Source organism: Bactrocera oleae, chromosome 6 (assembly GCF_042242935.1).
Source record: "Bactrocera oleae isolate idBacOlea1 chromosome 6, idBacOlea1, whole genome shotgun sequence".
Classification (NCBI taxonomy): domain Eukaryota; kingdom Metazoa; phylum Arthropoda; class Insecta; order Diptera; family Tephritidae; genus Bactrocera; species Bactrocera oleae.
The window spans coordinates 21,615,892-21,643,857 of NC_091540.1; the positions used below are offsets into that span (position 1 = coordinate 21,615,892).

The 27,966-nt window shown below is 33.6% G+C and overlaps 2 protein-coding genes across 5 annotated transcripts in view; one reads left to right on the plus strand and one right to left on the minus strand.

Annotated features, from left to right (window-relative positions):
• The first annotated feature begins 1,642 nt into the window (after positions 1-1,642).
• On the plus strand, positions 1,643-12,822 carry Rab19 (RAS oncogene family member Rab19). 3 transcript variants are annotated; one of them, XM_036360313.2, is made up of 4 exons: positions 1,643-1,970; positions 2,030-2,114; positions 2,456-2,712; positions 12,561-12,822. In XM_036360313.2, the coding sequence occupies exons 1-4, from the start codon at positions 1,764-1,766 to the stop codon at positions 12,675-12,677; spliced, it is 666 nt and encodes a 221-aa protein (XP_036216206.1). In that variant the 5' UTR covers positions 1,643-1,763; the 3' UTR covers positions 12,678-12,822. The 3 variants fall into 3 exon arrangements, with proteins under 3 accessions (XP_036216206.1, XP_036216205.1, XP_014097130.1); XM_036360312.2 differs by having other exon boundaries at positions 1,646-1,976; XM_014241655.3 differs by lacking the exon at positions 12,561-12,822 and adding an exon at positions 3,964-4,325 and having other exon boundaries at positions 1,652-1,976.
• The window catches only part of mus312 (mutagen-sensitive 312), a 34,537-nt gene continuing 15,831 nt past the window's right edge, over positions 9,261-27,966 (minus strand). The window contains exons 3-6 of one of the 2 annotated variants that reach the window (XM_070111520.1): positions 15,351-16,238; positions 12,777-14,074; positions 9,605-9,757; positions 9,261-9,549 (exon numbers count right to left, since the gene is read on the minus strand). In XM_070111520.1, coding sequence (XP_069967621.1) covers positions 9,442-9,549; positions 9,605-9,757; positions 12,777-14,074; positions 15,351-16,238 — 2,447 coding nt within the window. In that variant the 3' untranslated portion in view covers positions 9,261-9,441. The remainder of the gene's footprint in view (positions 9,550-9,604; positions 9,758-12,776; positions 14,075-15,350; positions 16,239-27,966) is intronic. The other variant, XM_014241658.3, reaches the window with a different exon arrangement.

Sequence of the window (27,966 nt, forward strand, 5' to 3'; positions counted from 1 at the left end):
TCTAAACAACGAACGTCACATCTGCTTCCTTCCGTGGTCCTTTTAGCACTAAAACAAAAGCTACTGAGACGCCGGGTTGTGGCAAGTGGGAGGAATTGGTCAATTCTGAGAATTTGCAAAACACGCGACGCCTGTGACACTAGCACTTATTACTCGTTATTCGAGTTTACAACTTATTGCTTATAGCTCAATTGTTCTTTACACGGCAACACTCTAACTAGAACTGTCTTTGCTGCACAATCCATAAGGGCTGCCAGTTGATCTTGAACAAAATTCCCCACTAGAAAATTCTGGCAACTACGAATTCGCTGTCTAGTTGCTTCTGGTAATTTATCGTTAATTCGATTTTGTTCTATCATCCGTGTTCGTCATACTGCCTTCCACCTTAGTCTGATCGTCCAGATTAGACATATTTGCGATGCCAAACACAAAGCATTTATGTCTCTCATCTCGTCATCTAGGATGGTGTTAACTTCCATAGCCGTCTCTTATTGGAGTTAATTCCATCCGTTTTCCAGATACCTAGTTTCTGGTATATCCCTAGACTTAATGCTGACTCGAGATTCTATTCCTGGTAAGAAGGTAACCCCATTTGAACACGAATCTCGTTACCCACTTGTTTATGAATGCGTCCGCTACTGGTTCAGCCTCTTGATTAGGAATTTTGTATACTTCCGGCCATTCGTTGAAATGGTCCTTGACTAACAAAACATGACTACTTCCTAATATTATTAACAATGTTGGAGGGAAATGAACCATCTACATCCACGCCAATTTGATGACTCCTGGACCTTGACCCTTTAGCCAAAATGTACTCAGCATATTTCGCAATCCTCTCCAAAGCTGATTGAGGACAACCAGTCCAATAAAACCCCTGCTTCAATTTCTCCAAGGTTTTCGTGATTCTCAATTGCCCTCTTGGACCTTTGTATTGCACGTTAAGAACTTCAGGAGTTCTAACCTTTGAAACAACCCTAAGTACTCGGAAGGTTTCCCCATTTGCGCATTTCCATACTCGATGCAAACAGCCACACACCAACTTTAAACTGCTCCGCTCTGTTCAATATGCTTTTGCGACTGGCGTTCCTGTAGTTATTTCTCCACTCGTTGTACATTTGTTCCACTCCACTTCATGCATAACACCTTGCAATTCTGGATATTCTTGCAAAGAGTCATCCATTTCAGCTTTAATTTTATCCTGCGCCTCCAGCTGTGAGGATACCTGTGCTGGTATACACGCTTTCTGCCAGTGAGGACCCCTGTACTGGTATACATGTGAGTACATTTATGCTGTCATACAAGCTTCTTGCTTATCAGACTTTGAGACCCTAAGGACACCTGTGCTGATATACGCACGTCCAGCTCTTTCGCTGCTAACAACTGTGCTGACAAACATTCCCAGAAAGATTCCAACGCGGTGTAAGAAACCTCTACTAAACATTGTGTCACTTCCTTTTCTTGTTTGGGTCGATTTTATTCTATCATTCGTGTTCGTCACAGTATGCTTACACCATAGGATATTTTTCTTCAACTTCAACTTAATACAGAGAAAAATTATACCGTTTGGCACACAGCCTAATATTAAAAACAAGTTTAACATGCACATTTGCTAATTGGCAACGCCATTGCTAATTCCTGTCAGCTGATATTCTATGAATTGTTTTGGTTTTAGGTATCAAATACAAGTTTTGTTTTCTAGAGTTTATTTTAAATTTTGAATGTAGCATCAAATAAAATAAAATTAAAGCTTTAAATTATCTAATATGAATTCGCGAAATCCCCAGACGCTTATGGCACTGCCAAATGAAGAAAATTTTGATTTTCTATTTAAAGTGGTATTGATTGGAGATTGTGGAACTGGGAAAACTTGTATTGTTGATCGTTTTAAAACTGGAAATTTTATAGAAAGACATGGTAATACTATAGGTGTCGACTTTTCTATGAAAACGGTTAATATCGAAGAGAAACAAGTAAAAGTAAGTAAAGCTATGATAAATTATGTGAGCTAATAAATTATATTGGCTTCCAGCTTCAAATATGGGATACTGCTGGACAAGAACGATTTCGTACAATCACGCAAAGCTACTATCGTTCTGCAAATGGTGTTATAATAGGTATGTACTGGTCCAACCAAATATGTTATACTTAATATTATAAGTGCAGAATTTTAACCAAAAATTTCAAGAATTAGTTTGATTTATTTGTACAAACTTCTGTCAATATTGAAGAAAGTTGCTGAGAGGCTTGTTATGATCTAACACTAGCTACTTTTTATATTTACACGGATTAGGTATATATCTCAACTTTTGGTAAAAATATAAATATATGTATAAACTTTTAAACATAATTTTGGCAATAATTGCTGAATAACGATAACGATAGATATTATTTTCAAAAGTGTTAATAATGTAGAAAAATTGTAAGTAATTTTAATTAAATGACTGAATCTTTTTAGTTTATGACATAACAAAGAGGTCTTCTTTTTCAAATCTTCAAAAGTGGATTGAAGAGGTACGGCGTTACACAGCATCCAACGTGTTACTTATTTTAATTGGAAATAAGAGTGATCTTGACGAAGAGCGAGAAGTGGATTTTGAAGAAGCGAAGCAAATGTGCCAATATATACCCGAAATTCTTTTTGTAATGGAAACATCAGCGAAACAAAATACAAATGTTGAAGATGCATTTGTTTGTTTGGCAACGGAATTAAAGGTATGTTGCAAACCAAGTGAAATAGAAAACGCAATTTAGTAATTTATTTCGAATAGGCATTATTTTTGAAAGTGGGTATTATTTGGTACATAGAAAATTGTTGTAATAGCTGTTGGTTTTATTGTAACTGTATAAGATGTACTCCGTCATGAGTCCAACCCGAGACCGGAGGATTTTTTCTGCTGTGTTTGTTCGAAAAGATTGAATCCAAACTCCACTTCGGTTAGATGTAACACATGCAATAGATGGAGCCATCTTTAGACCTGCTCAGGCCTTCACGTTACGTGGCCCCATACTGCCAACGTATAGGGGGCTCAACTAGACAACAGTCCCTTAGTCTGAGCCATCAGTAATACGCAATAATCGCGAGCGCAATAGTAGTAGAACCTTAGCCTTCATACTGTACAACACTATGCAATTTCGTCTTATCGAGGGCAACATCGACCAAAGCGATACTATCCTGGCATGTCAATGCATAGTTATACGGTCAAGTGATGGCAAGTTCGAAATATTTAATATTGCGGCCTTGGTTCTCCCGACGTACATTCACCCTCTGAGTCTAGCAGACTTTCAACATGGTTTCCTTAAAGTGCTTTACTAGAAGGCATCTACGCTTCTTTCAGGGCTGAAGAAGTGGACAATAAATTACATGAGCGGTCGGCAATCATATATTCACGCTTCTTCTAAGTCTCTAAAAGTGCTTTGTACAATCTTCAAACAGGCGCCGCCAACCTCTTTTCTGGAGCTTTGATTATAATAGTATGAGATGCATAATATTGTTGTTTCGGACTTGCAAAATGTAGTATGGACCCTAAGTACATGAGTAGATAAAATACCAAATTTAATTTTAATACATTCGGTTTCTTCGAATAATGCATGCTGAATTGTTTCGCAACATTTTTTAATATAAACTTTTGTAACAAAAACAAATTTCGAGAGTATAAAATGCTCGATTACATCCGAATTTAGGGCTTTCTTACTTGTTTAATATACATGTTTGCCATCACCTGAAAGTGATTCTTTGGCTTTGATCTTTGCAAATTTATTAATCATTCTTCTCCTTTTAATACGTATAAAATTACATGAAACTTTTCATTGAATTACTCGCGAATAAATATACAAATTTTAAATTTTGCTAATAAAAAAGTATACAAATCAATGGGTATATCATTATAAAGAGTATATAAAACAAATTAATTTAGTCTTTATATTTCGTAATTACAAAATAATTGCATTTGTTTAATTATTTAGCGACGTCATGATATCAACACGGTGGAAGAAGACAAAGAAGATGCCATACGACTGGGTCAAAGCAAACCGCTTAGTAATTGCAGTAGTTCCTGCAATTTATCATAAGGATCTCGACACATGATTTTAATTTTGGACAATATTTTTTTTTTACTTTTTTAAGTTTGTTAATATAAACCATTTAAATTTAACTATTACTTAATTACACGCTCGATAATAGTATAAGTATATAAATAGGTATGTATATACATATGTGAAATGTGTAGTAAGTAAAGCGCTGAAGCTTTTAAATTATCTAAAATCAAGTACAAAATTGATATTGAAATAAAATAAATCAGACAAGCATTAATTGTGTATTAGAAATATTTTAACACATTTATTATTCTATTATAAGGCCAATTATTTTTGTCCTTCCGATGTGCAATGAACGCTTATTTCTGGAATTGACAATGACAGAAGTTAAATTCATACTTGCAGTTTAAAATGTATCTTTTTTTTAATATAATGCACTATGTTAAATATGAAATTATATAATAGTGTTAAGTTGTCAGAATATAAGCACAAGCAATATCCAAATTAGCTGTAAAACTACTTATTCATGGGACAAAACAAAACCAATTGAAAATATCAGGTGAACTCCGTTTCCATAACAGTCGGGTCTACGTAACCGGAACGGACCCGGATTTTTTCCGGCCAGGGACTGTCAACTCGACAAAATTCTGCCGCTACAACAACAACAATCAGGTGAACTTTATGGTTTGAAACCTATTACTTAAAAAGTAAAGATCCCAACGGGGAAAGAGCATTTATAGTTTACGATTTTTTTAAGGTGGGCATGGCCTCGCCTCCTAATAGGTTTTATGTACACATCTCACAAACTACTAAAGCTGTATCCCCGAAACATGATAAAAACTTTTCCCACTAACTCATCACCAAGGTTGCGAATTTTTTAATTCAAAAAGTAGCGATTAAAAAATGAAAATCTAATTTTAATTCCGATGTTGGGTTTAAATTTTAGATTTTCATTTTTTAACCCCCATGTTGGGATTAAAAATTAATTTTTTTTTTTTAATTCAAGATGTTCGAGATTAAAAATTTAAAATTGAAAATATTACTTTTTGGTTTGAATGAACTCGAAAAAATGCGAATTCTAAAGCAAATTTTTTTGTTTAATTCGTAATTACATATGTACCTATATGCTTCAGATTGTAATTTTAATTTAAATGTTATTCAATTATTTTTTAATGCATTATTTGCAAAACCTAACAAGATTCGATGAGTGGATTTCACTGCAGCTAGCTCGGAAGAAGACATTTTAACAGCGAATGAACAGACCTGAGTATTGAATGAAAATTATGCTCAGAGACTTGCTTTGATATTACAGCTGCATGTTAGCCTTTTGGCTTATATTTTTATACGTTTATATGCAATCATATTTATTGATATGAATTTCATTATCCGAATTTTTATCAATGAATGCAAAACTGATAAGATTCTAATTCAATTATGGCATTTTAAAAGAATATTTATAGTTAATTTGGGCATTTAATAATTTTATTTAGTTTTTACTTAATATATATTCCTAATAAATATTTTGTATTATAATTGTTACTAATAGAGATTAAATTTATTACAACATATACATACATCTGTTATCATATTAATCTTATATAGACATATGTTTGTATGTATATTAGCACATGCGCATATAAATGTACCCATTCAGAAATTCAAATCATGATTTTATCACTTATCAATACACTAAACACACACACAAGCTAAAAATCATAAATTGAACAAATTTCTGATATTCCATCCAGAAAAGAAAAGTGACAACCCCGCAACAAATATTATGGAGAGTTTAATATTTGCACCACTTGTTTTGGGGCATAATGTAGTTCTCTAGCAGCTAATAAGCATCGCAACCGTGCTTTTAATACTTCAAATTGCTAAAACGAAAGTTTTGCGCGAAACTATTAATGAGTAAAAGCACAAACAGTTTAAAAACTCGCATTACATTCTATTATTCAAATTTACTTACTTCACTAAGACTCATCAGATTAGACTTGTATTTCTCCCACAACGCAATAGAATCCATCCTTACCTCTTTTACATATTACTTAAGTCGATCACCTGCACTTACCACGCACTCCGCTTCGGAAGTAACTATTTTGAAGGGAAAGCACAAAGAACTCGATATTAATATGTTTGTTGTCTTTATTATTTTGCCAAATTCAAATTTTGAATGCCGAAAAGTACAATGTATAGAAAATTTATATTTTTGAAGAAAACGATGATGCTGCGACGGACGCTATGTTGCCAGTTCAATATCCAAAACGAAAAGAAGTCCTCTAGTTCTTGGGTGGTGTAGAGTTGTGGTGTGTATGTGTATGACGTCTGCATGGGTGGTGTATGCAGAGAATGTAAATACGGGGTGCGTTCGAGCTACGTAATAATTGCAGCAGTACAGCCACTGTATTGCATATTTGCTGATAGTGCCGTTTCACACAGGGATTCAAAAGAGTCTCATACCAGTTTATTGTGGGCGACGACGAGGAAAGACGAAGGGACCGTGCCACTCGTGTTCGGGTGGCACTCTTTGTGTTCTTGTTCGTAACAGCTCGCTGCTACCCTTTTCAGCATTCCTTTTCACTTTCAAATCCTTTGAATGGTTCTTGCAAATGAAATCAGTTTCAAATGAATTCGATCGCAAATTTGAGTTCTGTTATCTATTTTTGTATGTAATATGCAAATACGTATGCATAGAATAATAGAAATATTATGACAAATTGTAAATAAGGAGAAAATTAAGATATAGATTATGGAGTAAAGAAATTATGAATTTTTAATACGGAGTAAAGAAATTATGAGTTTTTAATACTTAAAGATTAGGAAATTCCAATTATAAATTTGGCCTTGAAAATATTAGTAGCGGATATTCAATACATTCTTGTGGATTAGGGAATTCCCGTCTTTAGTATTTTTTTGAAACTATTTAGCGGGTAGGTACTTGTATTATGCATATTGTTCTACCATATTCATGGTAATTCATTGCAAGCAAAATGTGTGACCATCATCTCAACATACAAATGAAATACGCAGCACGCAGTGTTGCGCAGTCGAACCGCACAAATATTTACGAACATTTTGTGAAAAGGAATGTAGAAAAACTAGACTCGAGTTGCTGGACTCTTTTTAACCGTGTGAATGCCCAGAGCGACCAAAAGAAAATTTGAAAAACATCAGACTCTTTTGCATCCCAATGTGAAACGGCACATACTCTGCTGATGTGCAGACAAAATTTAGTACCCAAACAGTCACCGACATTCCTTTCTTACCGAACCAAAGCCCATATCAAACCAAATTCAAGGATGAATTTGTCAAAAGTTATGCCTGTAGTTGCAACGCAGAAATCAGTTGTTCTCTTTTGTTTTCATTTCACCAATGTTGCCATTGTTCTATTTGTATTCACGATTTTTCACACATTTAGTTTTTTAGTTATAATTTTTCATAATGTAAAAACACATAACTAAAATCCAACTATTAAAAATAGTTTACCTTTTTATAAATAAGTGTATTCGACTGTGATTTTAAGTTATTTTAAGAATATTTTAAATTTATTCAAGTTAATTTTTTTTTATTTCTACAAAATATCGAGATCGGCAACCCTGCGTTGCAAGAGATTGCTCTCTCATTCTCAGCTCACTCGTTTCTACGGGGAAATTCCTACCGTACGTTCCGTTGAAGCGGACGGTGAACGATCATTTACATTGCGCTCTCATAAGATAGGTCGTATCAGCTGATTCGGGACACGGTTTTGCGTCGGTGACTGTTTGTGCTTTTAGTGTTGCCGATTACGACACTTCGACTCTTTGACATAAAAATAAACACATAAGCTTCGGACATCGGTTGTCCGCGATGGCGGATCGATGGGGGGAGAAATGATAGTTCGGTTATAATAAAATATTGACGAAAAATTTATATAGTTAATAGATCGATTCACAGAGTCCTCTACTATCATAAAACCAGAACGTGGAAAACAATTCAAATTCAGAAGAATATACGGAGTAATATCAATATTAAATATATGTTAGAAGGAAATTATTCCCTCCAGGAACAAATTCTGTATCTGCCACAGGTTGTTTCTGACAACTTTGTATTATTTACATACTAATGTTGTAATATCTTAAATTATATGCAAAGTCGTTTGCGCATTGTAAATATTCGAATCTATAAGCGTACATTCCTTAACATTAAAATTAGCATTACTTTTCTCATTTAACATTGAAAATGCTCAATTCTGCTATTTTTCAGTCTCCTGATGTTAATTGTGGTCAATAATTTCAATACAAGTAAATGCAAGCCAAATTTCACATGCGACTCTCCTGGTGCATTAGGTGGATGACATTACAAATTTATTCATATGGAAGTTTTGTCACAATAGTAATATTGGTTTTGCATTTGTTCGAAAAGACGAAAATCCAATCAGATTCTGTGACACCATGAAAATCAGAATTGGTTTGCAATTCTGACAACTACGGAAATCTGTCTTGGATTCCACAACCCCCTTGATTATATTTTTTTTTTTTGGAGAAAAAATTACTTACATTTAACCGTATGAATTTTTTTTGTTGATGTTACATGTGCTCGAGTAAATATGTGTATGATAACTCGAGTAAATCATCCTGAAGAAACATTGATGCTAATCTTAAAAAATTTAATTTTTTTAATTGATGACTGCTGATAAAATTATCGTAATTCATAATGAGAACAATTATAGTGAATTGTTGGAGGAAAAGTTATTGTAGAGGACCAGGCTTGGCTGAGAATTCGGGACCAGGAGGAATTGTCCCCGATCTCCCCCCTCTCTCCTGCACTTTGTATACCATAGTCACAGAAACGCGCGTCCGGATCTCTTAGCTGTTGAGACATACAAAATTTTGATCGATCTCAAATTTTGCATATGTTTTTCTCCGATATCGGACCACTATAGGATACAACTGCCTAAAAGCTGATCGATCAGAATCAAGTCCCTGTACGTAAAACTTTTCCATTTGACAAGATATCTTCACGAAATTTTGCATGGATTATTACCCAGACTATATTTAAACATATTGTTCAGATCGGACCACTGTAGAACATAGCTGTCAAACAAACTGACGGATCACAATCAAGAAACGAGTTTTTTTCGTGTTAAGTAACCGTAATTCGACTTGAAGATTGTTTATATCAAACAACCTGGCAAGAAAAAATAGGCAAATAGTTATACATCAAGCCGCTAAAAGAAATGTACCTGTGGGTTTGGGTACGAGTATTATAGCTTCGGTGCAGCTATTTTTCTTGTTATTACTTTTTTTATTGCAATTCAATTTAGAAATACCAATATTAAGTAATTTTTTAATCATTGTAAGGCAGTATCAGAAATTAATCATATAGATAAAGAAAATTTAAAATGTTCAATTTATAATAATTCACTATCTTTTAGTATTTTTTTTTATGTTTTCGAATATGGCGTTCCACCTGGCGATCTGGTTGGGTCATATCGTAGCGGAAAATTATGCAGCGCTTGTCAAGGAAAGCTTTTATGTCCTGAAAATGAATTAAACATCTAAGAAATTCATAAAATACACATTTAATATTCAACCTTTGGTTCGAATCGATATCCGATTTCCTTGAAAAATACATGAATTTCTTGCAAGTCAATGGGCTGATACGCCAATATAGTTTCATTCAAACTGATACTGGAGGAAACGAGGTTATACCAGGCGATATGAAGAGGTAACAGTGGCCGTGATGTCTGCAATAAAATAAAAACGATAATACTGATAAAATTCAAAAGTTCTTTATTTTATATCATAATAAGAAATTTTAGAAGAGGGAGCTAAAGTGCCGATCACCCAAAGCGATACAGCTCCTCTGACAACCGCTGCATAAAAATTTGTACCCCCAATAAAAATCAGAATACTTCATATGAAACAAAAAAGAAAAGCAATTTGGCAATTATTTTTGTTTAAAGAGTGGATTATAATAATTAAATTTTGATTGTTACAAATTAAAATTTACTTAACTAAAAAAGTTTTTGAGATAATATAATATTTTTACTTACGCATTTGCGATCAGTCAAGATTGAGTAATGACCGGGCTAAAGTTAAAATTATAAAGAAAGTTTTTCTAAAATATCTCGGAAGTGTTTTTAACTTATCACTAATCAATATTATCATCCATTGAAAGGAATATTGAGAAATATCTAAACGGAAAAGAATTAGTTAAATTAAAAAAAAAAATTTACAATTAAAAAGTGTTGCCAAGCCCATGTCTCACATACCTTTAAATACAAAAAAAAAGTTCAATATTTCTAACAGCTCAGCTCACAGCTGGTTTGAAGTATCCAGATTACGAATTTTTCATGAAATTATCGGTTTGTTAGTAATAAAATTTATTTTTCCCGCCATTATGGGGGTTCTGTTCTCTTTTCCGCGCATACAAACATCACGCGATTCCCACTCTCAGGCTCTTCGACGAAAATATGCGAAAAATTATGCGGAATGTTTTAAGTTTTAATAAAAATCAAACGTGGAGATATCTAAAGCTACAGACTATTAAATATCCAGTTTTGTGTTGATAGTCAAAATTTTTGTCGGTATAAAGATAGAAGGTATTGTCCGTACATTGAAAATCAAAAATTGACAAACGGCGGCGTTTTTTAAAATAAAAAGTTGAATTAACTCAAATTTGGTTCGATTTCGGCCATTTTTACAGTGCAACATAAGAATCTCAGGATAATGTAACGTACCAAATTTTGATGAAATTGTGATATGAGAATTATAGTGCTTCTAACGTATTTAGTCAGCGAGTAATCTCAGTTTTAGTAGTTTTTAACGTAAACGTTATACAGGGATTGGGCGGGGTTACTTTCTGATTTCACCCATTTTAACACCGTCGGAGGAAGTACCGAAAAGATTGGTCCTGATCGAACTTGGCTGTAGTGATTTGTGAGACATTTGCACTAAACTTAGTAGATAGATGCCACTCTCTCCTGCAATGCTGTACACAATTACAGTTTTTAACTTAGTTTTTCGATTGATGGAATTTTATTTTATTATTTTATCAAAATTTAAATTCCATTTGGCACCGCAAAATAAACATTGATAAAAATAAAAATGAACATTAGTTTTGATTTATATTGCAATAACGAAAATGTTGGGGCAAATCCGAATGGCGTACGCATATGACGAAAACTTCGTGATCCCTCAAATCCATTGGAAGTTCCAAACGCCAAACAGGACAAAGTTTTATTGACAACGTTATTTTCGATTAAATAAAGAAGCTGTGCCACGCCCTTTGTCCAACTTTTGTATTGGCTCGTATAAAGCTTATATGTACCATCCTATGTGTCACTCCCTGACTTGTTTATTTAATGAGTAATCGCACTTTTAATAGTTTTAATGAAAACCGTTATATGAGGAGTGCGCGGGGTTATCACCCGATTTCACCATGGGAACATGTGTCGAAGTTGCATCAAGAAATCTCGATTTTTACTCAAGTTACGGCTTGCACAGGCGGACGGACGGATAGACAGTCACCTGGATTTCAACTCGTCTCTTCATCCTGATCATTTATGTATGTATAGCCCCATATCTAACTCGATTACAAAACTATAATACTCTGTAGCAACATGTTGCAAAAGTATAAAAAGCGAGGACCGGTGGTCACTAAATGGGTAAAATAATGTACATATGAATAAAATGATCTCCGACTAACAACATAAAACGGCTAAGGCGCTCGTACAAATATTATATGTTCCTCTGCTAATGAAGGAAGCAACTGCTGAAAGTTTTATGGACTTTCCGTCAATATACCGGGGTGTTTATTAATTAATTCTAAGTAATTAATCTAGCAAAACAATCAAACACTTAAACATTTGAAAAACCTATTTACATAAATAATCAAATGTTTTCACGATTCAGCTGCAAAATCATACAAACATTTGATTTGTTTACGCCAGTACACTCAATTCCATGAGGACTCTTGTGTTTTGTTAACTTTTCTGTTTCTGTATTCAAAAGGTTTACTACTGTTTCTACCATGAAAAAACTGCCAATAGATAAATGCCGCAAACATCTTTGTGTTCTATTTCAATTAAGACTCACTGTGTAAATTTTATTACCAATCTAGCTGCTAGAATCAACTTCATAAAACAAAAGTTATGTATAAGCCGAAATCATATGGAATATTACCAATATCACGCTTCATCTTAGATAAATATTAGAACGCATTCAGCAAAACTTTTATATTGAATTAAGAAAAAGATGTTCAGAGTTGGTGAGCGCAATTTCCCCAAAACAGCTCAACCAATCGTTTTAAAAATTATGCACAATTTTCTTGCATAAAAGTACATTCCTCAAATAATGAACAAAGGAATAAGATTTTATACAAAACTTCCATTTTCAAGCTACGTTTAAGTAAGAATTTTTAGGAAAATACAAGTTTTATGGGAAGGCGGAATTTCATCAAACATTAAAATTTTTATTATTCCTTCGTTCATTACTAGTATCAATCTATTATGAAAATAAATCAATCATTTTCTTTTTTATTTTCAGATAAATCGAACCAGATATATCGTGTACACTGCAAGACATCTTTCTGTGGAGGAACTCATAGGACCAAAGGAAGTCAATAAAAAATTGCGGGGTCATAAAGCGCTAGCTGTACATTAAATATTCACAAAAAACATGGAAATACCCAAAATATTATGGAATTTTTAAATTTTCTTAGATCTACAACTAAGTATAACCCCTTAAGTTGGCATAAATTACCTTCTTAGTAACATTCGTCTGAAATACATAGTCCTCACAATCCAAACCGAGTTGTAATTCATTCTTTAAAAGCTGTATTTGAGAGCCAAAACAATCCTTTAGATTTAATTTATTAGCGTGTGAAATAATTTGATTCGAAGGACCTTTATCAGATTTATCAGGGAAGCGATAGTTTTTTTGTATAGGAGTTTGTTTAAGTATTAATGGATGTGTTGAATTATATATAAACTCCAACAACTTGACAGCCTGCTTCCGTTTTAGAGGTTTAATGCCGAATTCATAAAGTTGTTTTAATATTTCAGATTCTGATTTTTGCATAAACTCCGGTTTAGGATCAGTGACTATACGGATGGTATATATCCTACCTGATATTTCATATTCATCAGGAGGATATTCTGAAAGTTCTGAAGGTCTTGTGTAAGATTGAACATCTAAGGTAGTTCCTTTTTGTTTCGATTTATTGAAATTTATATTACCATTTAATAAACCATCTAACCCGACTGGTGCAAGCAGTGTTGGCGAAAGAGCGCCCTTTAATTCGGGTTGATGTGTGGGACTACTCATTATCTCAGATGGTTGTGTTAATGGTTCTGATATATTATCTAAAATTCCATATTCAAGAAGTTCGGTAGAACGATCAGCTAGTGCAGATGTACTAAGCACTACACAAGGATCTTGTACCAGATCTTCATCGTCCTCATTGAGTGAACTATTTGGTGACTCTGGACCAAAATTGTTCATATCTGCTCTCCAAATCGAGTAATTGATTTCGTCCTCTGACAAAACAATGCAATCTTCAGAACTATCCTCTCTATCGTTATTTACTTCTTCGGTACTTAATACGAGCTCAGAACTTGTAGCAGATTTGTTTAAGTTATCTAAATTTCTTGCATTTGTAGCATTTTCACTTCGATTAAAAGAATTTTCTTTAATAGTATTCCAATCCGTATTTTCTGGAAAATCATTTGGTTTTATATTGTCCTTTAAGACCTTAAAACTTTCACCTTCCGTTAATACATGCTCCAATGGTAATTCTTGAGTCAAATCTATAATACTTGAAATAACACTGGGGACGATCAGATTTTCACATCGATTAAATGAGTTTTCTTTAAAGGTTCCCCAATCCGTATTTTCTAGAAAATCATTTGGTTTCATATTGTCCATTGAGGCCTTAAAGCTTCCATTATACATACATACATGCTCCAATGGTAATTCTTGAGTCAAATCTAAAATACTTGAAATAACACTTAAGGTGTTCAGATTTTCTGTAGAGCGTATATTGTTCAAAGGTGATACGACTAAAATATGAAAAAATTTCAGAAATATAGAAATGTTTAATACAATTACATTTGACTCTTGTAAAATTATGAAATAGCAGCTATGGATATAGTCGGGTTTAATGATAAAATAAAGTATTATTGTAATATGTATGTAAATGTTGGTAACACCAAAAATAATATATACTTGTACATATACTATATATCAAAATGATCGGGATAATGAGACGAATTATATTCCAGATGTTTGTCTGCCCTTTCATAATACCTTCCTTGGTCTCCTTTTGATATCACCCTCTGCAAACACCTTTCCAATGGTCTGACCTTGCAATTGTGGATTTTTTTCGGAACCTTCGCTCTCGGAATTTCTCTGCTCCTTAGGGCGTGACCTAAGGCTAACAGATTGACCTACAAAGAGTTCCTTGAACTAAACGCTAACAGGCTCATGCGGTGCAGCAGCAAAAACCGCTGTCAGGAGATTGAAGGAAGTCAGAGCGGAATTAACCCACCTTCGGGGTGCGTATAAACATAACGTATACAGTTTGTTAGGTAATAGAAACTTTTGCCGAGCACAAAGCGCCACGAGGAGACCTCTTTACGAGGAAACATCGTTTCCAATCCTGAGAACTATAACATTAAACAGTAAGGAAACGGCCGGTTAGCTGAAATAATATATCTAGGACAAAGACTATGGTGCAAAATACATGGGGACTCCACGATAGCGAAAACCACCAAAGCGTTGATGGTGTGCTCGAAAGTAAATCCTGAGAATATAGACCAGATAATTGTACACCATTATAGTTAGGTAAATAATTGCATATGATGTAGTAGCTTACGTCGGAAGGGTTCCCCTCTCGAAAGTTAAGAAACAATTGGGCAAACTGCTAAGGCATGCATACATATGATGCATGTGCCAGGTGCACGTGGCCAAGATGTGAGGCGATTCTGCAGTTCACTCCACTCCCTATATTTGTGGAAATGGCGGCAAAAAGAACGATGATATCATCTAGACTTGAGAAGAACAGGCTATAACCACTCAGAAACTGAGGGCCATTGGGGAAAAAATTTATTTTGAGAAAGCCTTCTGAATATCTCTGGGCAATAAAAATATATGCAATAACTCCACTAAAATAGTACTGACTGAATGTGATCAAGGGTAAAAGGGGCTACCACCAAAAATATAAAAAAAACAACGTGTATAGAAAACAATTTTGCTATTGACATCTCCATAACAACTATTTCTTATAATATCTAATGCATTAAGTAAGCATATACGGTTAAAACCGAATAAACTTACTCTCTTTGTATGCATTTAATTTTTCATATTCATTGCAAGACGCCATTTTTGGAATATCAACTCCTTCTAACTCGTCTTCTGAACTCGCGAATATGTTCGGCGATTGGATACGAACTCCCTTAGGTATAGTTGCAAAACTTTCTGAAGAGTTTTGTGAGAGGCTTAAGTAATCTTGCTTTATATTATTGTGTGCCGAACTATATTTTTGATCATCTTGTACTATGCTGATGTTATTTATTACAGGTGTGTCGTGCTCAGATAAAACATGATTTTGTTCAATGCACTCCATGTTGTTTTGAACAACATTTTCATTATTATTGTAATTTTTAAGGTTGTCCGTAATACTTGTACGGCAACTACATTTTTCATTATCAGTTCTAATTTTTATCAAACTCAAAGGAAATGCATCTTTTTTCACCTTGAAGTGCTCTTCCAAATTAATAAACGATTGATTCATGAATTTTTCAAATTCATTTGATTTGTTTTGACCTTGATTAGTTCTTCGAGGAGACAATTCACGCCCCTCTACAGCATGCCAATTTTTTAACAAATAGCCAGCTTGTACGTGGTTGACGTCAAAGAGATTTTCTACATAAAAATCTTCACGGCTTAATCTATCTTCATTCTCAAATGCTTTTATAATGGCTTTGGACGGGTTAAGTTTCTGCAGATTATAACTAAATAGCGAATATGATTCGGAATGAGTTTTAGACAAAGACAATTGTTTGCCATTCCATTCTTGGTTCATTAAAAAGTCTATTTTAGATTGTACTTTCTTAGCTTGAAGTTTAGAATTTCGTATAGTTAAGGCTGTAAATTTGTTGATCCATTTATTTTTACCTCGCCGATTTGAACCAGGCAAAAATGCTGTGTTCAAACTGTTATAGGCTGCAAAAGAAGTAGAATAACAATAATATTAAATTTCAAAAATACAAGCATGAGTAAATATTATTAGTTAAGAGATCTTCAACTGGTAGCTAACTTTTCTTCGATATTTGCGAGGTGACGGCTTTAAATCAATTTTCCACACACTCAACAACCATTAGTGTGCATTGTGTGTTAGGCAAAGACGATTTTGAAAGATATTAATTTTTCATTTTGAATGGATGCATTCAAAGTAATTCTCTACAGTAATACAGTGTATATTGGAAGTAGGAATAATATACATATTCACAAAAAACATACAAAACATAGTTATAGTTAATATACACGAATATCAAGGGTGAGAAAACAATTTAAAATTTAAGCTAAGTTTACTCTTGTAATAACCCATAGTACATACGTGAATTTATAACGGTAACATTTTTTTTCAAATGCAGTATTCTTGGTTCAGATATTTTGTTTATGTATAACGTTTAATATTCTCATTTGTAGTACCGTTAATATGCAACGGCATTGCGATTTGTATAGTTCATAGAATATAATTATATGTGCAAATTCATCTATTTGTGTTCTGGCAGGTTTACAGACAACATCTAAATTTTGATTTTAACTAAAGTGATAAAATTGAAAAAGAAGTAAGTTAAAGGTATTAAATCTAGTGCATAGAAGTTTAATTACCTACTTTTAATTTTAATTATATAGTAAGAGTGCCACGTGGTACAGAACTTTCAGATGGAGAGCGGGGTAGGCTTATTGAAATGCATAAAGCTGGCATAGAATTTGGTCGAATTGCTGCGTCAGTGAACCGACATCATAATACGGACACACATTTTTTGCATTCGTTTTTTATACTTTCGCAACATCTTGATACAAAGTATTATAATTTTGTTTACCTACCTGTTGTTTGTAACGCCTAAAACTAACCGAGATAAATATTACTATATATATACAAATATGTACATATACTTGTATATCTACATATATAAATGAACAGGATGCCGAAACAAGTTGAATTACGAGTGACTGTCTGTCTGTCCGTCAGGGTTATACTTATATTGTATTAAAAAAGTTATTGAATTAACATTTTAATAAATTTTTTTTTTGTAATCCCAAATACGGATTTAAAAAACAATTTTTAATCCCACATACCGGATTAACAAAAAACTTAATCCCAGAAACCAGATTAAAAATAAAAATTTTAATCCCAAGCAAGAATTAACATTTCTTCGCGTTTGCGTACATAATTTAAATCAAATTTGGTAGTTTCATTTGCCTCTGCTAGGCTGGTTGGTAGGTAATATTATGTACAGTGAACCAAAAAAAAACTTGTACAGGGAGATAGTTTTACTGTTTGATGTGACTTATCTCCTGATCTAATCAAAGAATTCAAAATAACTCCAATTTCGAAAACAAAAAAAACGTATATAAGTTGTAGCCACTATTTAAATTTAGTTTAATTGCTGACGAAGCCTAATTATTTTTTAATATTGTCTAGTACTACATTCTTTACATAATTCCTTCGAGGAAAACAAGGGTACCGACGTCATTTGCTTCCATTGCACCACACAGCACACAATGCAGCCTCCTTCATGCTGATAGTCGTATTTAATTTTTTAGCTTTTAGCGCTTAGCCTTTCTTAAGCCATAAAAATCGACGACTATCAAATCCAATTAAATTAAATTTGGACTCATCTGTAAAAATTGCAGAATCCCAAAATTCGTTAGCACGGTGAATATACTCTTTGGGATATAATAAACGTTTCGCAATATTTCTCTTCGATAAGCGTGGCTTGTTTCATGATGTTTCCGCTCAAAAACTAGGTGAAACCAAGAAGTTCCGAACAATTTGAAGGTGGCCTTTTGCAATGCCAGCTTACCCCAACTACTTGGCGTTAGCGACACCGGATATTTTGGGGTGTTTCTTGATACCCCGAGCAACTTTACTTTCAGCCTGCGGCGTGTTTTGGGTGTACCAGTACCATCAAGTCTTCCACGAAACTTTTGAATTTAGCAATAATGTACTGAATAATAGTATGCATTTTTTGTAAATATTGCCTATTTCGCGTATAATTTTGCTCTCTTGTCAATATTTGACTGACTGAGCCTGTAAATTTTTAGATGTTTGTTTATTCACCATTTTTTCTTCAAAAACTACAATCGCACAAAATAAATTCGGTTACCAAAGAACATACCATACTCAAATAATACCAGACAAAAGTAACGGTACCTACTTGATAGCTGCATTTAAAGTGCAGTCAACATTAGTGTACAAGTTTTTTTTTTGGTAGTTCAAAAGTGGGAAATTTTATTTTTTAGCAATCGTTAACATCAAACTAGATATATTGGAAAATTTTTATAAAAATGCGAAAAATGATTAAGCTTCTCATATTGTTACTCTTGCTTGCAGCTTCAAAACTGAAAGAGTTTAAGAGAAAAGTCCCTTCAAAGTCACAGCATCTCTCTGTACAACACTTTTGTTTGGTCCACTGTGTGTATATGTTAGAATGAAAATTAAACTTAAGATGTGTTCGCTTAAAATTTTATACTTTCTTGCTTGCTATTCATACTGACTAAAAAATAGACACAAATGGCAACCATGTGCTTAATATGTGGCAAATGAGAGATTTAACTATAATTGAAAGTGTGAAATAAGGTGTTGAGTGTCAAGAATTTGATATATTCGCGCATTTCTTTAATTTCATGCATATAATTAAAGAAAAAGGGGCTCATGAATAAGTAGTTAGTTTCCTATCGAAGATGATCATATTTTACTATCAAAAGGGTAAAAATGCAGTTCAAGCAAGGCGAAAATTATGTGATGAGTACGGAAACGATGTGTTGACTGAATGTCAAAGCCAAATTTGGTTTGGAAAATTTCGGTCCAACAATTTAGAAGGATGCACCACGTCCAATGTGGATATAAGAAAGTCATTGGTTGATGCAAATCGTCGAACAACTCGAGAGATTGCTGAAAAATTCCATTTGTCTAACACGACCGTTCACGACCACATGCAACGCCTAGGATTAATTTCGAAGCTTAACATACGGGTTCCTCATGTTCTTACAGAACGAAATCTTATCCAACATCAAGATATGATTTATTTTGAAGCGCATGGTTACTGGCGACGAAAAGTGGGTTGTTTATAAGAATTTAAAGCGCAAGAGATAATGATCTAAAATAGATGAACCAGCGCAAACCATTTAGAAGTCCGATAGCCAACAAAAAAAAGGTTATGTTGTACTTCAAAAGGAACGTTCACTATAAGTTTTTTTCCGACAACACCACGATTATTTCTGTAGTGTATTGTGATCCGCTGGACAAATTGAGTGATGTATCAAACAGAAGAGAGCAATGAGAGACCTCATAAAAGTTTGATGACTCGAAATATTATTCAGACTTGGGACCTTCAGACTATTACTTGTTTCGGACTCTTCAAAATTTTTTGGATGGGAGAACCTTCATCTCAAATGAGAACGTCAAAAACCACTTGAAATAGTTTGTGCTTACAAGGATCAAATATTTTATGAGCGTGGAATCAATCTCTTGCCCGAAAGATTGTAAAAGGTATTCGATCAAAATGGTGAATATATTTTTTCATAAAACGTTTAATACAATAAAAAAAATCGTGTTTAAATTGCACTAAAAACGAAATTGCTTAATGAACGACCCAATATTATAATTTTATCTGGTTTTTTATGTATAACAAAAAGGTACCTAAAACTTTTGCGATTTGTCAATTAACAACTTGACAATATTGTTATTATTGTTGTATATGTTATCTAATCCCCGTTTAGGAGGTAAGGTTCAAAATGGTTGTCATCTAACGGTATGCCCAGGAAACGTACTGTTACGACGGGATCGGACTATAGGGAGAGGGGTGTTAGATGAGTGGGATATGGGTGGTGGTTTGACTCCAACTACGGTTTCTGCGAAATCATTCCATATTGGAGAGGAGTGCATTGTGTTCTGTGACCGGAAGCATGCAGGCCTCACTAGGTGCTCAACAGGAGCATTAAGAAGCATCTTGTAATAGTCCGGAATGTAATATTCCGATATTCCGGTCTGAAGGTTCTTCGTCTGAGTTTCATTACATCCGGACGACCATATAGGTGCAGCGTAGTTGATGAGCGGCCGGCCGATTTCCTTGTGTGTTTCCAACAACGTTCCTTTCTAAGGTTTCAGGAACTGCTGACTAGCTACTTGAGTATTTTTTTGCTGCTCTGTACTTTGGCATTAAACGCGGTCGTATATGGATTAAAGGAGCACAGGTTGTCAAATGTTACACCTAAAATCTTAAGGTTTTTGACATTATTTGATTTTATACCGCATATATCGGTCAATATGTAAGATATCTTAAATTAAGAGAAAATCTCATTTTAATAACAATGCATACCTCTGCCTAAAATGGGCAAAGACGAGGCAATATTACCCTTAGCTCCTATATACCCAATAGACTAGAGACTCGAAAAAATTAAGTAGTTTGTTATTTGAATTGAATTGAATTCTTAAGGGGTTACATGGGTTTTACGGCTTCAAAAAATATTTTTTTTATTGTCTTATTATATATTATATGTTATATTCTATAACATCTCTAGAATACGGCCTTGAAAAGTTGCCTCGAGTTCAGCTATATACCATAGTCGCTTAAAACTTTAAACACGTTTTTCTCAAAATTTCTCGCCAACTACTCAACCGGTCGTAATGAAATCATACGCGGGTCTTCGAGACATAATTCATAGGTCTTGAACGAAGGATCTTGTTTTTTGTTCAATTACAAATATTTAAAAAAAAACGTCGACAAATTTTCACACGAATTTTTATTTTTTTGTAAAAGCGTCTGTCAAAAATACCATACAATTTTCACTTTTTATGTTTTCCTTCGTCCAGTACCTAGTTTATGGTCTTAATTAAAACACGTATTTTTTCTTTTTGCCTCGGCTGATCCTGTAAGAAGTTCTGCTGTCAACGCGGTGAAACCTTTTTTCCGAAGGACTGCCGGAAATAACGTCTAAGTGGCCGAGTTTAGAATATTTTTCTTTAAAAATTTCACTAAATCTTTGGAAAATATGTATCTTTGGAATAATAAAAAGTTTTAGTATAATATTTAATTTTTTCATATAAAAAAAAAGAATAATTTTAAATAGGCCGTGTTTTGCTCGTTTTGTAATCCCTTAACTTTTCTGTAATATGAAACATACATATGATTATAAGTGTATTTAAACAGTTAGGGTATTCGCAAGGTGTCATATTGTGTTATTTTTTTGATTTTTTATCTACACCGTTGTTGTTTCCCATACAAAATTGAAATACGACATATACACCACGGCGAGATATGTTTTTTGAGTGTGGCATTCTATCAGCTGTATCTGTTCACTTTTTTTTATTGTTGACGTTTAAGTGTCTAAAATTAATAAAATAAATAAATTTCATCAATTTATTTAATAATATGGAAAGAAACCACGATATTCAGGTAAATTAAGTGGAAGAAAAGTGAAATATAAAAATATTTTGTTGTTTCTGTGGTTACAATGTGAACCAAAATGCTGCCGTTTCAACATAAAGAAGCTTTAATTTTATTTTTGTCACTTTTCCGTGGCATTTTTGTATTCTTAATTTTTCACTACCAGCTGGTAAAGTGTAGAAATATTACATATTATGACATACAACAATTAAGGGGTGCTCACAAGTGTCGTATTTTAAGACTATTGAAATACGACATAAGACATAAGACGAAGCTTGTCAATTGCCTAAGCATGTATATATTTTTATACTCTCGCAACATATTTTTATACTGTTGCTACAGAGTATAATAGTTTTGTTCAGCTAACGGTTGTTTGTATCACCTAAAACTAATCGAGTTAGATACAGGGTTATATATATATATATATATAAATGATCAGGATGAAGAGACGAGTTGAAATCCGGGTGACTGTCTGTCCGTCCGTCCGTCTGTGCAAGCTGGAACTTGAGTAAACATTGAGATATCTTTATGAAACTTAGTACACCTATTTCTTGGTATCGTAAGACGGTTGGTATTGCAGATGGGCGTAATCGGACCACTGCCACGCCCACAAAACGCCATTAATCAAAAACAAAGCTCCACAATAAGTTACAAAGACTGTTATTTGGTACAAAGGATCATATTAGGGAAACCCCATATCTTGGGATCTGCTTAACCGGTTTCAACCAAATTCGGTACATGACATTCTTTTTGTATTCTATGTTATAGTTCGAAAATGGGTGAAATCGGATTACCACCATGCCTATTTTCCTTATAACACAATTTTAAATTCCATCTGGTTGTTTCACTTTCCACTATACAAATCAAGCAACAATGATTGTAGCTGGGTAAAACTTTGCGGGAATAATGCGTTTAAAGTATGCCACCTTGTGACCAAAAATCGTCTAAATCGAACCAAAACTGTTTAAGGCCCAAGGTGAATTTGTGGACCCCAGTACCTATAGTTGACTTTTTACCAAAAATATCGTTCAATGTGTAAGATACAATTTATAAATGAAATTCATATAATAAAATAAATAAATGAAACTCTCGATAATAGTATGATTTTGTGTCCAAAATGGATTGAATCGGTTCAATAGTTCGTATAGCCCTCATATACCTAATATAAAGATTTTTGAACTTCCGCGTGACTTTATACCGCATATTTCGACCAATATGTGAGTTATCTCAATGAAAATGAGAGAGCGTGTTTTAATCATAACAAGGTGTTTTTGTGCTTAAAATGGATCAAATCGGGTGAATCGGAATTAAATAACTAGCCACCATGTAACTAATATCAGGATTTTCGAACATTCGTCTGACTTTACTCCATTTGATTGGTGATGGTATGTGAGGTACCTTAATTAAACAGTGGGAGAATTTTATTACTTGTAGTCTGTGTCATGTTGGTAGTATGTGGTATTGGCAAAAATTGATAAAATCGGAATTAATACTACCCTCAACTTCCATATATTTACTACTTACAACGCTTTTCGTTAATCTAACCAGTTTTATGCCGAATATGTCGGTCAGTGAGTATTAATATTTTTTTATATATAAAATGCTTCAAAATATGTTCTCGAGTATAACTGAGCAATGTCAAAATTAATATCTTTCTCTATCCCCAATATATATATGATTTTCGTCTTTCCACCTGACTTTAAACGGTTTCAGTTGATCAAAATGTGATAATTTAACCAAGTTAAGTGGATAAGATTTCTTAAAAATTATGCGGCTTGACGCTGAATTAGAAGAAATTAGTATATACCTTGGTCTAAGCCCCACATCTTCATATAATGAATTCCGATTGTCTGGTTGGCGTTTGCCACATAAGCTTATAATATAAAATTTAGCCACTTTGCTCGAGTTAATATCACATTCATACTTATGTATATCTCACTTCAAGATGTTTTTTTTTTTAATATAATTTTCGCTGATGCAAACTAAAATATAGCAATAAAACTGAGAATAAGTTTATGGCCTTTAATATAAGTCAAGAAGATACCAAATTTGATTGTAATTTAATCACGATTTCATTTAATAATGGATGTTTAATTATTTCTCAACATTTTTTTAATAGTAGGTTTTGCCACACCTGAAGGAATTTCCTCCCCTTTGATTCTTGCGAATTGCAAGAGTATAAAATTCTCGGTTCCGCCCTAGTACCCATTATCGGGGATATATTGACCCTAGCTCCAACATACTTTGTGTAAAAAATTCAAAATTCCGTTTGACTTTATATAAACGTAAAATAGATATACAATGGTTTAATGCCGAAAATGTGTGAAATCGATCCACGAATTTCCCCAGCACACATGTACTACTATGGTATAATTCAGTTTTTCTTAAAAGATAATGTGGTTTATCGCTGCATATGAATAAAATTGGTCTAGACCTTTGTTTAAACCTTATAACCCTAATATACGGATTTCCGCTCCTCTGGTACAACAGAAACCTCATATACCCCACATATTAAATCTAATCCCTTTGGTGCAGTTTATATCACATATAGCATGCTTGAGTTAAATAGCTTCTTTTTGTTAAAGTTAACCTTGCGGAGATAAAAAATAATATTGACACTAAATAAATCTATGATCAATAATATAAGTAAACAAGATACGAAATAATAATCGAATAATATTATAAATGTTGAATTCTTTCGCAACATGTTACAACAGAGTATAGTTTTGTTCACCAAACGGTTGCTTGCATCACCTAAAACTAATCGAGATAGATAAAGATTTCTATATACAAATATTTCTTATAATAATTGGTGATAATCAGTGGATAGGTATATTTTCTTAGCCATCGTGTTGAACTTATCACAAAATATACCAGACAACTATGTAAAAAAGTTTCTTAGAGTGCTAGACTTTGTATAGAGCAAAAATATCTTTGTAGAAAAAATCGCGTGAGATAAATATTAGTAGTGTAGTATCAAAAGGGCTAAAGATCCTTTTTATGTGGTAATAGATAAACTGCGACCCCATCGGTTAAAATGCTATTATCTATTATTTCAGTTTTGCGACACATGTTAATATGAAGGTCATGAGGTGAACTGTAAACTCAAGAAAATTACATTTAAGTACTTTTTTGGATTTACCCAGCGCCGTTGGCAGCTTATGAAAGGTTTAGATATTAAAACAGAAAGAAGAAAATCTACATACTTAATTATATGTAAGTTACTGTTAATTTAGCCTTCATGAGCAGACCTTTCAAATAGGTACCATAGATCCCTGTTTTAAAAAGCATTAGGCAAAAGCAATTTACGAAGGGATTTTCCGAGCACTTAATTTCAATACAATGAAATAAACTACTAATTTCTAAAATATAAATATAACTAAATAATCTGTATTATTATGTTAGTGAATATCTATGTAATATATAGTTATACAAAAGTACGTAAGCTGTGTGTACAAAATTATACCATAATAAATTTATTATACTCTGTAGCAACATGTTGCAAGAGAAGGTATAATAAATATCAGTACACTGTGTTTGTAGTTTCAGTTACACTAGATTTCTTTAACAGAAAAGTGCTTTATTCAAACTAATTTTAGTGTATTATTTATATAGTGTTTAAAGTATTATTATATACAGAGGCTTTTCACACCCGGACGGACGGCATTATATAAGTATTTTATATATTAAGCCATTTATTATTTATAAGTTATGCCTAGATTAAGTAGAAAATCTGTATTACTAAGTCGTCTTCAGAATAGAAGACGTATGAGAGTTCTTCGTGCAAACTCAAGATACTGTAAGTCACGCTAATCGTAGATCCGTCCGAACAAATTATCAATACAAATCAACATAGAACCAGGCGGGAAAATCACGGGGTACGGTCTTTTGAACAAAATTTAAATACTGTTCAACATAGGGCAAGGCGTCTAAGTCCCCAAATCCGCTCTGAAGAGCAAAACAGAAATACTCGGGGACATATATTTCGGCGTGAGAATCTCGAGGTTCGATATGTTGAACAAGTTGTAAATACTGTTCAACATAGAACAAAGCGGCAAGATCCACAAATTCAAAGAAGAGCAAATAAGAAATACTCGAGGTCATAGATCTCTGTTGAGAATTACTCGAGGTCATAGATCTTGGCGCAAAGACCCCGAGATATGATATGTTGAGCAAGTTGTAAATACTGTTCAACATAGAATAGGGCGGCAAGATCCACAAATTCGCTCTGAAGAGAAAATAAGAAATACTCGAGGTAATAGGTCTCGTCGAAAAAATCCCGAGGTACGTTATGATGACCAAAGTAGGAACACTAGGGATCATAGAGAACTTCGCACAAGAAATCCTGAGTATAGAATTTAGAACAGATTTGTGATCAAATGCAAAGAGAACATGCAACAAGAAATCCTCAAGTAAGGAGAGAGGAGCGTGACAGAGAAACACAACGTCGACAGCTTAGTAGAAGGGGTATGAGGGAAGAAATTTTGAATCAGAGACGTCTTAGACAAAGTCCAGTTCGCCTTTTAAGAGATAACCCGATCAATAGGCAAATTGAAAACGAAAGGCAGTCCCAACGAATCCAATTAACGAGAGAAAATAATGTTATAGAAACTGATTATAATGGCAATTTAAGATTTCAAAAACATTTATTTTTAAAATATAAATAAGGGCCCTACTGAAATATGTATTTGCTGCGGCGGCGGATTATGGTCACACCAAGTTCGAAAATTAAATTTTTAAACTATTGCGCAAGGTCACCCGAATGCTGAGCTTTTGGTCATTGTCTCAAAACTGTTGATTCTAAAGATATTTCGGAAGAGAAAGCCAACAGTTTAACAACCCAATATAGATATCGTTTAATTTAGTCAGACGCGGTTACTTGTGCTAGATATTTTGACTACCGTTATCGACAAATTCTTAAGGTTTTTAAAGATAATGCCGGCATTTTTGGAGAGCATTTTGTCACAATTCACATTTCTACTGGAGAGTGGAGTTTCAACAGAGAGGTTCCCGCATGTACATGGCATGTATTGGCTTAATAATGCTCCCAGGATCAACCTTCAAGATCCTCAGACATTCCCTGATGTCATTAGTATATGTGGTTCGGTCAGCCACTTAGAAAATTATTTGGGTTTTCAAAAGCATAACCACAGTCGGTCTTGAACTAGGGAAATAAGAAGACAACACTTTTGTCGTTTTAGTATACCATATCCACCAATGCCTTCAACGCAAATACTGTTACCTCTAACAGAAACAAGTCAAAATTCAGAAAGACACAAGGAAAACTTTTTCAAAATTCAAAACCTATTAAATTCAAATATGACTACAGAAGACATTTCTAATTATGAGATTTTGAACATTTCCTGTCTGATAGTAGAATAAATATGTCTTTCGGTGAATATTTGTTAGCCCTTAGATCAAGTTTATCAAAACCCAAAATTTTTCTAAAAAGAAAATTACAGGATCGTTTTATAAACGCTTATATCTGATTTTGGAACTCCATAGAGCGAGTATGGATATCCAATTCATACTGGATGCATATTAACAAGTCTAACAGGGGAATTTCAAAGATCCGATCAGTTAGAAACTCTTTGTTTAGCTGATTTTGCATCTATGTTTAAATATTTTAAATCTAGTGGAAGAGCACAAGACAGTGATCATGATGAAGAGAGGGAAGACGATAATTTACCAGAAGGCTGGGTTGTTATGCCTTTTGAATATAAATTTGCTATTTATAATTTATATTGCTGGACTTGCGTGGTGAAGATTCAACAGATAATGGCACTGAATCTGATTGCAATATTAGACTTATTAAACTACCCCCTTTAATTCCAGTTGAGGAATTATTTTCTTTAGTTCAAAGTCTAAATACTAAGCAAAGAACCTATTTGACACATTTGACGCACCAGCTAAAAACAAATCGCCCATTTTATGAGCAGGTGTAGGAAAGAGTCGTTTGATATCTGCAATATATCAAGATCTTAACAATCGTTACAATTCTACACCTGGATCCAATCCAAGTTCCTTAAAAGTTCTTCTTTGCGTACCTACGGGTAAAGCAGCATTCGAAATAGGTGGAATGACCCTTCATTCAATATTATCTTTACCTGTTAATCAGTTGAATAGAGAACTGAGGCCACTTAGCAATGACACAGTTAATTCTTTGTATTCCAGACTTATCAATTTAAAATAAATCATAATTGATGAAATATCGATGGTAGGTGCTCGTATGTTTAGCTCTGTTGATGCGAGATTAAAACAAATTTTCAAAA